Source organism: Euprymna scolopes, chromosome 2 (genome assembly GCF_053919585.1).
Source record: "Euprymna scolopes isolate OS-2025 chromosome 2, ASM5391958v1, whole genome shotgun sequence".
NCBI lineage: Eukaryota > Metazoa > Mollusca > Cephalopoda > Sepiida > Sepiolidae > Euprymna > Euprymna scolopes.
The window spans coordinates 145,005,517-145,018,566 of record NC_136483.1 but is presented as its reverse complement, the minus strand read 5'-3'; the positions used below and the strand labels follow the sequence as shown (position 1 = coordinate 145,018,566).

Sequence of the window (13,050 nt, the reverse complement as noted above, 5' to 3'; positions counted from 1 at the left end):
TATTTATATATATATTTTTATATATATATTTATATATATATTTATATATACATATTTATATATTTATATATATATTTATATATATATATTTATGTATATATATATAAATATATATATAAATATAATATATATTTTTATGTATATATTTATATATATATATTTATATATATATTTATATATATTTATATTTATATATATATTTATATTTATATATTTATATATATATATTTATATATATTTATATATATGTATACATATATTTATATATATGCATATATATTTATATATAAATGTATATATATATTTATATATATACATATTTATATTTATATATATGTATATATATTTATATATATATATATATATGTATATATATAACTACTTCATTTACTCTAACTAACTATATATATATAGATGTTTTTTAACATGTTTTATTAATCATTTGTTCATATTATAAGCTGTATTTCCTTTTCGGTTTTATTGAGCTTTTACATCTGGTTGAGATTACTTTACTTGTAAATATTAACTCTTTAATATTTATAATATATTTTAAGTTTACCATTTTGATTACCTTGGTAAACTTATTTTAATTTATATATATATATATATATATATATATATATATATATATATATATATATATATATATATATATATATATATATATATGCATGTATTAAGTATTTTGCAACAAACAATAACCCGGGTTTCCAAGTTATTGTTGTTAAATCACAAGAATGAATATATCTCAAGTAGTTACAAAGGAGAAAAGTCGAAGTCCGATAAATTACATTACAGGATTATAGCAAGTGCTTGCAAAAAAAAAAAAAAAAGAGATGTAGAAAATCGATAAAATTCATGACAACGAAAATTATAAGCATGGGAACAGAAATTTGGATTTTGTGCAACACGAGGAAAAAAAACTTAGAATGTGAACGAGCGTGATTAACAGATAATGTTAATAATTAATACAACCATGACTACGACGAGGATTGGCAAAATGGGAAATATTTAAAAAGAAATTTACCATTACCGAATTTGTGTGTCTTTTGCCTGGCTCTCTTTAAGAAGGATCACTTAAGGATTTCACTTTTATTTGGATATAACTAAAACTACGATGAGCATCTCCGTTATTTTCGTCAAAATTTGAAGTATTTTCAAATTTTTACCAGTTATTGACAAATACGAGATGCCTTCAATAAGTTTCCAGACTTTTTTCGTATGGGAAAATTTATTGGTAGTACGCATATTAAACTTTAGTCCCTCTCCGAAGTAATCTCCTCCGGCTGAATTGCACTTATTGTACCGTTCCCACTACCTCTTATATGTCCCATGGAAGCCCTCTTGTATGAGTGTTTCAATGACCCTCGCCACAGACTCTTTCATCTTCTCAATTGTCTCATAAAAACATCTGTGGTTTTCCTTGGTCTTTGGATCATAGTAGTAGATCTAGCTTTCATCGCAGGTCACCAGTACATCAAGAACTACGGGATCTGAATGAATCAGCACAATCATCTCCCTGCTGTCATGACAATGTCTTTCTTTCTGATCTCTGAGCCCCCTTGGGACAAACCGCGAAAATCTTCCGAATCTTCAGTTCCTCGCGAATAATTTTGTGTACAGTTCCCACACTGACATCAAATTGTGAGCTTATTGTCTCTATAGACACACGACGGTCCTAATCTATGATTTTTTATTTGTCCAACCAACTCTGGTGTTCTGACTTCCTTACTCCTCCAACATCCCTGCATTCTTTGAATCTCTTATGGTACTAAAAAACTGATGTTCTATTCAAGCAAGATGATCCCAAAGCAGTTTGAAGCATTCCATACGTGTCTGTGGCATGTTTTCCAAGTTTAAAACAAAATTTTATTGCATATCGTTCTTTTAAAATGTCCTCGTGTCCAGATAGCACTTTTTAAATTCACCAGCTGTGACAATTAGGCTTTAGTTGGTGTATTCCAATTCCTGCTGTAGCTGTTCATTTGAACCTGAAATCATAAAAATTATTCAGTTATCTCATAAGATGTATAGCAATAACTTACTAAATTTTCAAGAGTCTATGACAATTTAAATGCATGCATAAAAACGTCTAGAAACTTCGTAGCTCCACTACCTTTTGGATGTATTGTAAAGGTAAAGACCAAGAGAGCAGACCCTGAGATAATATCCAGTTCGGAGTCCAGATAGGCAGTCGGTGAAGCACTACACCTTTGCTCAACCCATGCAGCTGCGCTGGCTCCAATCATATTAATTTGCCTTTCCGTCGGACTTTGTCTGCAATGCCAAAAGGGGAACCCTGGTAACTGGGCAAACCTAAGTCACCTTATCATCCGTTTAGTCCAACATCTGATGAACCAATTCCAGTTTCGAACTGTATAGCGCCAGCAGATGCTGCAGTGCACCAGACTAGATGCAGAATGCCATTGTTTTATTAGTAAGGCTATGACAACAGCATATTCTTTTCATTGTTTTGACTCTCCAGTATATACACGGGCCAGCCACAGTTAATCAACCGAGAACCACACCACTCTATATAAAAGCGTACAAGATATCAGCGGATATACACCCGAGAGTCAAAACAATGGAAAGAATATGCTGTTGTCCTAGCCCTACTTATTAGACAGATGGTTGCCATCAAAGATCCGATGAGAGACATCCGAAAACTCGGGAACTAATTCAAAGCTCTCCATGGAGATTCTGTCACGGGGGTTACGAAACGTCGGGTGAGTGAAGATAATACACGCGGTATAGCAGTAGAGAAGTAGCGGAAAAAAAGCATCACAGAGATGAGCTTTATATCAAACCGGGTTGGCTTTGTTAGGTGTTCCATTGGAGATAAAGGCATGTCACTTATCTACGAAGTTCTTTCGAAAATCCAACAAGACATAAAGAGCTGTGCCAAAAATGAATTCATCATTACACAGAAAGCCCCAAAGCAATTTAACATTTAATATAGACGCTCTCACATAAACACAATCTTAAGTGGGTGGCCAGCTTCGTCATTGCGACTTATTGGAATTTCTCATATAATCCAGAAGTATAGTTCCCAAATCATTTTACGTTTATTTTGATAACACCTTCAAGAGAAAAGGTTTATAGTTTTATTAGCTAAGCCCCGGGAATTATTGAGCGATGTGCTATATACGTTAACCATGTCTTTTACACGATCGAAATTTAAACACACGATATGAAAGAAGACAAGTATATCCAATAAATAAAAACTTGCTGAACCAGACTTTTACACGAACAGAATTTCCCCCATTATAATTCTTCGTACATGCACATTGAGAATGATAAAGATTTGCACCTGCTACAAATTCGAAGGTGACATTGAAGCTTGTCACGTAGTCGCGAGCAAACCCACGCGCACGCATGCACAGGCTTCTTTATGATATGACGTCATTAAGATTAATGGTGGGTGCCTTTTATTTTACAAAGGATTATGGTTTTATCGTAGATGCGCACATAATGGCGGCTATTCTGAATTTATGTCTTTAAGACACGCACAATCACACAAAAAATGTTTCTCTTGTGCCAAACAGTCATAAACAATGTTTTAGGTTGAATTTAGGCTATTTCAAACACACAAACAAACAAAAACACAAACAAACAAACAGACAAAAACGATGTTTTTAATTCGAATTCTTGGATAGTTTTCTGCAAACAGTCCATATTAGAATCTCATAATAAATAGTAAGTAAAAATTCAAGTTTTACTTGATATTTATTTTGTTCAGCAGGGAGACCCAACTTTGCCCAAGATTGGATGATGATCAACGAATGTTTCATGTTGAAAATTATTTTATTGTCACTAAAATCGGTGAGATCGATCACTTTTCAATCAAATCGATTGATTGACTGCTCTAGTTGGCGACTCACCACGGTGCAACGGAAGCAAGCTACATATGTTTCCCCGCAGTTACTTAGACCAATGCATTGTAGTCTACATTGCACTGTAGAGAACCTAGCGTTGATTTTATGAAATCATTTTTACTTGGCACACACACACACACACACACACACACACACACACACACACACACATATATATATATATATATATATATATATATATATAATTCTTCAGAATAAAATTATCTAACAATCAACTGGTATGGATGACTAAAATTTTACATATATATATATATATATATATATATATATATATATATATATATATATATTAGTGGTCTGGCGAGGTCACAGGGGAGACAATTGAAGCAGGAAAACTGACAAATTTAGGGGAGACAACCAAAGCAGAAAAAGCGAAGTTGCTTGCCAGATTCCTGGCAAGCAACTTCGCTTTTATATTTATACTTATATATATTTATATTTATACATTTATATTTATATATTTATATTTATATATTTATATTTATACAAATGTAGGCAAATTTGGGCATATATTAAGTGTTTGAAAATATAGGTCCTTTTTTCTCTTTGTCATAAAATTTTAACCATATAATAGTATTGTAATCTTCAAAAGGCCTGCAAATATTTTTTGTAGTTTCGTCTATAAGAACCAAAGATATGAGCATTTCAATATTTAACTTGGCTACAAGTATAGATATATCCATATATAATTATACCACATTTTTATGGCAATTTTATATTATATATTCGAAATCTCGGCGACTATTGATCAGAATTTTACAAATAAATGCTCGTTGTCAAGCTAATGACCTGGATTGTGTAGTGGGCTATGTGACACTTGTCATTAAGGTCGCGCATTGTTTCAAAAAGTGGAGGATCACTTTTCTACATTAACTTAACGTAAAATGATCACTCACTTTATGGTCACGTTTTTTAGGTTCTGTTATTTTTTTTAGGGGTGGTGTTTCTTGTGGCCTGGTAGACCAACACAAAACCTGCCTTTCAAAACTTGCTTTCAATAGGTTTTCGGGTGTGCTGAAAATGAATATTCCATTTCAATTTTCCGCAAATAAGTATTTTCCGGGTATTATGCAAAAATATGCGCACTTGCGCGTACACTAATGACCATTACTTATCATACAAAGAATTACATTGCTTAATACCCGAAAATACGTATTTGTGGAAATTTTAAATGCGATATTCGAATTCAGCACATCCAAAAACTTATAGAAAACAAGTTTTTAAAGGTAGGTTCTGTATTAGTCTACAAGGCCACAATTAGCAAATAAATACCACCCCTAAAAAAAATAACGGACACCCTCCCCTAAAAAAAAGGGTGGCTATAAAGTAAATGCTCATTTTACGTTAAATTGATATAGAAAAGTGATCCCCACTTTTTAAAACAATATTTATTTTATATCTTGGAAAGTACTTGTTTCCTGGAATTTTAACTATTATTTTCGTTTTCAACACACTCGAAAACTTATGATAGTGATAATTTTAAAGAATTTTTTGTGTGTGGAAATTTATTGCACCTTTACCAATATTTCAATCATAGTCATTTGTTTTCCTAGTTTTTCATATGAATTACAAAATATCTGATATTTCCCCGAAACCTCTGGCGTTGATAGAGAGGAGGCTAAAACTTGCTGCTATGGTTTTAAATGATCTGAAATTAACAGCAAGGGAATACTTGATTCCAAATATTTCTCATATGTTATATCTCCCCTTCTTGGTTTTCATACATAAAGTAAATTTCGCAGTATATAAGGATTATTTGATACTGGAGATATTCATAATTGTACCCTATTTCCAAAAGAGGAAAGATATAACATATAAGAAATATTTGGAATCAAGTCTCCCCTTGCTATTATTTTAGATCATTTGAAACCATAGCAGCAAGTTTTAGTCTCCTCTCTATCAACGCCAGAGGTTTTGGGGAAATATATATATAATTTAAGTAACGAAAGATACCTTCATTATAACTGATTAAACCAGTGTTTCCTTTCTTTAAAAAATCGAGCATGCCTAGACGCTTGATTTTCAGAAAATGTCTCCAAACCCTTTTTCTTTCTTCTTTTCTTTTTTTCTTTTTCTTTTTTCTTTTTCTTCACTTTTGGTTTTCTTTTTCATTAAATGACTGGCATCGAGTAAGACCAGAGGTTAATTGCTTTTTTAAAATTTTTTTTATAACTTTTAATTACAAACTTTTACTCCAAACAGATTTTATGTGACTTTTTTTTTAAATTATGATCATTTGGTATAAGAAAAACATTTTTTTGATGGCGGCTTACATTTATGAATTCGGAATAGACGTCATCTGCCACCATTATGCAAATGTGCATCTACGATAAACCCAAATTATCGTGGATTTAATTAAATTAATTATGTTTGTAATCACTTAAAATGAGAAGGTTAGGAAACCGTTTAAAGCTAAACTAAAGAAGCATCAGATTTTTTTTCTGTTTTGTGTATTTAAATTTCTTATAATAATAGAGAAATAAAGAAAACGGCGAAAAATTTTTTTACCTTGAATTCTTTGATAGTTTTCAGTAAAAATTCCATAGTAAATCTCAAATAAAAAAATCCAGTTTTTCTTGATATTTAAATTTCATGGCAAAATAAAATGAATTTTGAAGAATAATTTTCTTTAAATTTTTACTGTTTAGTACGAGGTGCCTTAAATAAGTTTTCAGACTTTTTCGTATCGACAGTTTGGTACTTGTGCATAGTTTGAACCAGACGTAACTCAACGCCCGGTCGGCTTTGCTCGGAATATGACGTCATGCGCTCGGGTCTGATTGTAATCTGACGTCAGACGTCGATCAACCAATCAATGCGCTGGAAACCAGCAGACGAACTTTTCGAAACAAATTGGAAGACGCAAAAAAAGTAAAAAATAAAATAAAATAAAAATAATATAAAATAAAAATAATAATACTTTAATTCAATAAGCAACACACTCTTGCAGCGTATGTCCTGCTCATTGTCTAAACACCCTGTAGAAAAGGAAAAAAAATGAATATTTTCTGTCTGGAGAAATTATTGTTGACACCCGAATCGACAGTAGCATTCTGCCAACAACAGAAATTAATCGTAGAAAAAAAAAAAAAAAAAAAAAAAATATTGCGTGTGGCAAAAAATAAAAAATAAAAAAAAATAAATAAAAAAAAATAAATAAAATGGTCAGATAAATCTTTTGTAAAAAAATATCTTTTGGAAAAACAAACAAAAAAAAACAACAAAAGAACGAATTTTATTTATTTAAATTGATACTGTTTTCAATGATGCAACAATTGGATTGTGGAACGATTCATTTTTAATTCGGCAAAATCAGACTTTTTAACTTAATAATTAATTAGATAAACACGAATATCTGTTCTCACTGGACGATTTTATTTTTCTACCGTGTGAACATTAAATGCCTTAACAGATCATTATATAGACAACTTTTTTCTTCTATTTTATTTTTGTCCCACATTTATTTAATTGATATTTTTTTTTAAAACAATGATTATATTCTATTAAAATCTTTTTTGTAATACATTCTTGTAGTGGGAATGTTCCTGAACCTTGTGGGGTGAAGAAAGACTGTTCCAACAAACCCGATGGTCGTTATCCAGATTTAAGGCGAGCCTGCCATTTCTACTATGTGTGTACTGATCATAAGTTTATGCTGCACATACCCTGCCCAGCAGGTAAGTTTTTACACACATGTAGAATCAGTTAATGTAAAGCATTATCTATTTTATCCATCGTGCACATTTGTTATCGCTGAAGATAAAGTGACACCACGTCAACTCAATGAGTTTTATTAGTTGCACTTTTTCTCCGAAATATTGTTGTACTAGCAGTTCAGTCCGGTTTGCTCGGGCCCTATGTACTGTTCATAACTTTATGTCCATATATATATATATATAACACTTGAAATTTTAGATGTAGGTTACCTGGACATGAGTCAAACTTTTATATATATATATATATATATATATATATATATATATATATATATATATAAAAGTGTTTAAACTCAAAATTGGCGGAGGAGTTTGGTAGAGTCTGCAAAGGTCAACTCTTTCAACTTTGACCTCTTGGCAGCCAGATTTTCGCCCCAAAACTTATTAAGAAGCCTGATGACTGTCTGAATACCCTTTATGTAAAACTTCAAATGTTTAGACCCAAAATTGGCTGAATAGTTTGCTAGAGACCGCAAAAGTAAAATCTTTATAACTTTGACCCCTTGGCAGCCAATTTTCGGCTAAAAACTGATTAAAAAGCTTGCCCTATGTGTGAATAAACTTTATGTAAGATATATAGATTTCTGCTGTGCTAAAAAGGACTGATAGCAAACACAAATATAATAATGATTTATATTTGGGGTTGTTAATAAAAAGTTTATGGACGCCAACACTTACACATATAGACGGTTTACCTTTATTGTTATGTGGCGGTGAATGAATAGTGTGAATGAGGGAGGAAGATGCGCATAAATTGACGGAGTAGTTTTCTTGAATGCGCGCCAATCGACTCCGGGTTTTAATTTCGAGATAGTTTATATAATAATTATTGATACCCATACATCCACCTGTAAACGCCCAATCTGGGATTTAATATTTTTTTTTCTCACATTCACCCCAAATAAGACTCATTGCCACTGAGATATAAGAGACACTGTAAATTATAGACCGTGTCTATAGGAACATTTTAAGCGTGGATGTGAGCAGCGAGATGTGTTTTCACATTACGTTTAAACGACTTCGTTATTTTGAATCAATCAGCAATTATTTTATTTCCGACAATCCACCGTGATTTATTTTTTACAGCCAGGTGCGTGTCTGTCAAGTACATTTTATTCTTGTAAGGTAACATTTATTGTACATCGAGGCTGGATATTAAACACTAAGTGTATCTATTATCGTTGCTGTTTTTTTTACGACTATGTTTTAGATGATATCCACTAGTGTGGTATGCTTTGGACGAACCATCGCGACGTAAAAATGCATCTGTTGGGTCTGCATCTGATTTTGATTGTAATATGAGTTAGCATAGTTGTCTCTCGTAGTAGTAGCAGCTGTAGTTTGTCTCTCGTAGTAGTAACATTAGTAATCATAATTTCGTATATGGGCTGACGGCTCTCATATAATAATAACAGCTATATTATGAGAATTAATATTAGTTTAGTTTCATTGTATCGTATTAGCATTATACAATATTAGTTTTCCCACTATATGTCTCTTGTAGAGGGAGAAGGAAGAAGTCCTGCGAAAAGAAGCCTGTTTCCTTCGCAGTAAAAAATCCAAGAGAGCGTCTCCAGTATTCTGTATGTCACGCATCTGCTTTTTTTCAGTTCTGGAAAGCGAACTTCGCAATATTATAAGATATGGAAAAGGAATAACGACCTACGAAAATACGTTTGCATTCTGCTCAGTCAACTATCCAAATGAGAGATTTTAGTTTTTTGATTTTTTCTGTATGCTACGCATCTGCTTTCTTATCTAACATTCAAAAGTCGAACTTTGCTGTTTTATAAACTATGAAGACAGAAGAGACCTCCGAAAAGACGTTTGTTTTCTTCACTGCTCAAAATCTCAAGATGAACCTCTCTAGTTTCCTGTATACCACGTACATACTTCTTTATATTACACTGAGGTCTGCTATTCGCTGTGTTCTAAGCCAATTCACCACTAAGGCATTTGTTTTTTCGAGTGGAGTTTTTAAATTCTCGTGAGGTTTATTCTTGTATTCAAATATAATTGTTGTTGATTATTTGTATATTGTGTTTGATAATCTTTCTCACATACTGAAATCAGATCAACGGCCTAGGTTGACGTTAATTTGTAATCATAAAAGAAGTGCACGGCGGCCGAAATATTGTTGATAAGAAATAGCAACTTCCCATCTACAACATTCAAGCACAAATTTTGATGTAATATTTTCAATAATATTATTGCTGGTCGTGTAAGAATAAGCCCTTTTATCGTGTTTATCTTCCACTTTATGTTAAAATTATAAGTTTAATAGTATTAATAATTCTCATTTGTTAAATAATATCGCGTATTAGGATAGAAGGCTTAAGCCCTGTCCCGAAAAGTAATTGCTAATTGTAAGTTCCCGAATGCCTATGACACAAGTAAGCAATAGTTGAATATATTTTTTGTAGGATAAAATGACTTGATATTGTGAATATTAATCGTGTCCGTGTTCAGGAATTTGCTGCGATTAGCTTTCGATCACGAGAAGTCAGAATAAAGATTACGACTTTTTACTGCGTGGTCTCAGGAGAAGATGTTCGCTGGAGGAGTAATATGACAATATTTTAATAGGTTGCTGTGACTGGCATAGTATCAAACAACTGGCTTTAATGTGGTACAATAAATTGATTGTTTTAATGCATAATTAAATGACAAGTCTTCATTTTGGAAATATTGTTCTAAGAATCAATTAAAGGTTAAGATCAGCTCCAATTGCTGGTATTGTGTTAAAATAACCGAGTGGCCAACATATGCGTCGAGGCCAAGAAAAGTGCTTCTACTATACTTGATGCCTTGGCAACTTTACAGGAACGACTATAAGGTTTCCAAAGATTTCGCCCGCTCGCATGTACAGGTGAAGAAAAGGTGTGTGTGTGTGTGTGTGTGTGTGTGTGTGTGTTTTACAGCTTTTCTTTCTCTTTGCGGGAAGAATTCAGTTTTGTAGTTGCCAACGAATTAAACAGTCTAAGGACTAACACCGACTTCAAAATTCCAGCTGGTTACGATGAAATAATGTGACAACATTTTTCTGATAAAAGGGAATTTTTTAAATGAATTATATTTTTAAGGACGCAAATATATCGTTCGGTCAATTCTTTTAGCTTGTAGACTCATTCACATTTTTTCGCCTCTGGAATCCAGACATCACTTTCTTTAGTAAAACTAAGATACGATGCCAAAAGACACCTACCTCAAAATGTTCTTTACAAGTGGCGACAATATCACAGTTTTGCCAATTTTCATGGAAATCGCTCCATCCAAAGCATGAAACTACTTGATGTAACGTGCTAGAAAGATACTACTTCAAGATCAAGAACTTGTCAACGATAAGTGTTACAAGATGAGATAGATTGTGATCTAGAAAACGGCAATTCTTCCCTCTTTGTGAGAAACATCGCTCATGGAATGTGGGGACTAAAGGACAAAATAAGGAAAACGAGTTTCACAGCTGCTGAAAGTAAACCTTGGATCCACTTTCTACTTTCCTTTTGAAATTTAGAGCGTGAACGTGAGGTTATTGACGGGACAACTGGCCGGAACGAATGAGATACTTGTAGCCTCCGGACTCCCAGGGCGCCTCGTAATCACAACGTATATTTTAATTCACTTTTCATCTTCCTTATTAGTTATGTCGTCAAGTGAAATAGATACGTCGTATCATTCAGCGAATATTGTTTTCTACTCTCATTAATGATTCTTATTTTGTTTTTCTTTCGGGATGGAACAGGATGAATATCTTCTATTTATACTCGAGTGGCTGTTATTTTTTGAAGGAGACGACAATTACGTTACATTAAATTCCATGTGCTTCAAGGCATAGACAAGCGCGTTTACGTAACACTTACGTTGGTAAATTTCTGATCCTGAAGTAGTATTTTACATTATCGTTAAGCGGTATTTTATTCATCCTAATGCATCTTCATCCCTTTAACAAAGAATTGCTTATAGATTGACCATCACACAGACAGGAATCTAAGTGTAGTCTTAGTTCTAAAATTTATTCCTATGTTTTCATATACTTGTTTAACGCATGATTTTTGTGATGTCGTAAATACACGTTTTCTTGTGATATAGCAATATGTACGTTTGCTTGTGATATCATACAACGCGTATTTTTTTGTGATCTCAAAACGTTTATTTGTTCTGATGTCACAAAATGCACGTTTTCTTGTGATGTCATAACACGCACGTTTTCTAGTGATATCACAAATGTAAACGAATTATTTCTTCTTTTTCTTTCATTAACAGGTCTGGTTCTTAATACCACCCTTGGTGTTTGTGAAAATGCATGTTTTCTTGTGATGTCACAATATATGTGTTTTTTGTAATGTCACAAAGCGTACATTTGTTTTTTGTGATGTCACAAAACGCGTGTTTTTTGTGATGTCATAAAACGCATGTTTTCATGTGATGTCGCAAAATATGTTTTTTGTGATGTCACAAAATATGTGTTTTCTTGTGAGGTCACAATATGCTTGTGTTCTTGTGATATCACAGAATTTTTGTTTTTTGTGATGTCACAAAACGTTTATTTGTTGTTTTTTATGCCATAAAACGTACGTTTTGTTCTGATGTCACAAAATACACATTTTCTTGTGATGTTATAAAACGCACATTTTCTTGTGATATCACAAAAGTAAACGAATTGTTTCTTCTTTTTTTCTCTTTCATTAACAGGTCTGGTTCTTAATACCACCCTTGGTGTTTGTGACTGGAAAGGAAACGTCCTGCCGCCTTGTGGGTTCAGAAAAGATTGAGTATTACCAAGGGAACAGAAGGTTAAGATCAGCTCCAATTGCTGGTCTTGTATTGAAATAACCGAGTGGCCAGCATGTGACAGCATTACAAATGGCAATACCATGACGTGTTTAATTTCACTGTCACGTGATATCATTACGGCATTTGATTTGAACTTTGGGTCACTAGCTGACCGACTAAATAAATTAATACGTCTAACATGATTGATAGTGAATAAAACTGTATCAGAACTTCCGGTTGTGTGTCTTTATTTTCCACTCTCATCACATGACTTCGCTTAATAGTCATATTAGTAATCGCGATAATGAGAAGCGTTGTTTATCTTTCTCTACTTTGTCGTTATTTTCAAAGTAATTTGGTTTTTCCCTTTTAAAACATTTGCAGTAATTAATTACTAGTTTGTTAACACTGCAAGGAATCCTGTTCTTCCATGAACCTGGAAAAAGAGTTTTTGATAGTAATTTTTTTTTTTTTTGGGGGGGGGTGATCGAATGTTTTCTGCCGAAAGTGATCTGTTGATATTCTGATGAGTTGCATGAACGAGCAATCGTGGGAATCATTAGGGTTGTGACAACAGCATATTCTTTTCATTGTTTTGACTCTCAAGTAAATTTCTGTTAATATCTTATATGTTTTTATATAGATGGATGTGGATCCCGATTGTT

General features: G+C 32.7%; 1 protein-coding gene across 1 annotated transcript in view; it reads left to right on the top strand.

Annotated features, from left to right (window-relative positions):
* The window catches only part of LOC145297024 (uncharacterized), a 77,456-nt gene extending 64,841 nt beyond the window's left edge, over positions 1-12,615 (top strand). The window contains exons 3-4 of the mRNA XM_080143248.1: positions 7,431-7,573; positions 12,305-12,615. Coding sequence (XP_079999374.1) covers positions 7,431-7,573; positions 12,305-12,384 — 223 coding nt within the window. The 3' untranslated portion in view covers positions 12,385-12,615. The remainder of the gene's footprint in view (positions 1-7,430; positions 7,574-12,304) is intronic.
* Positions 12,616-13,050: the final 435 nt, after the last annotated feature.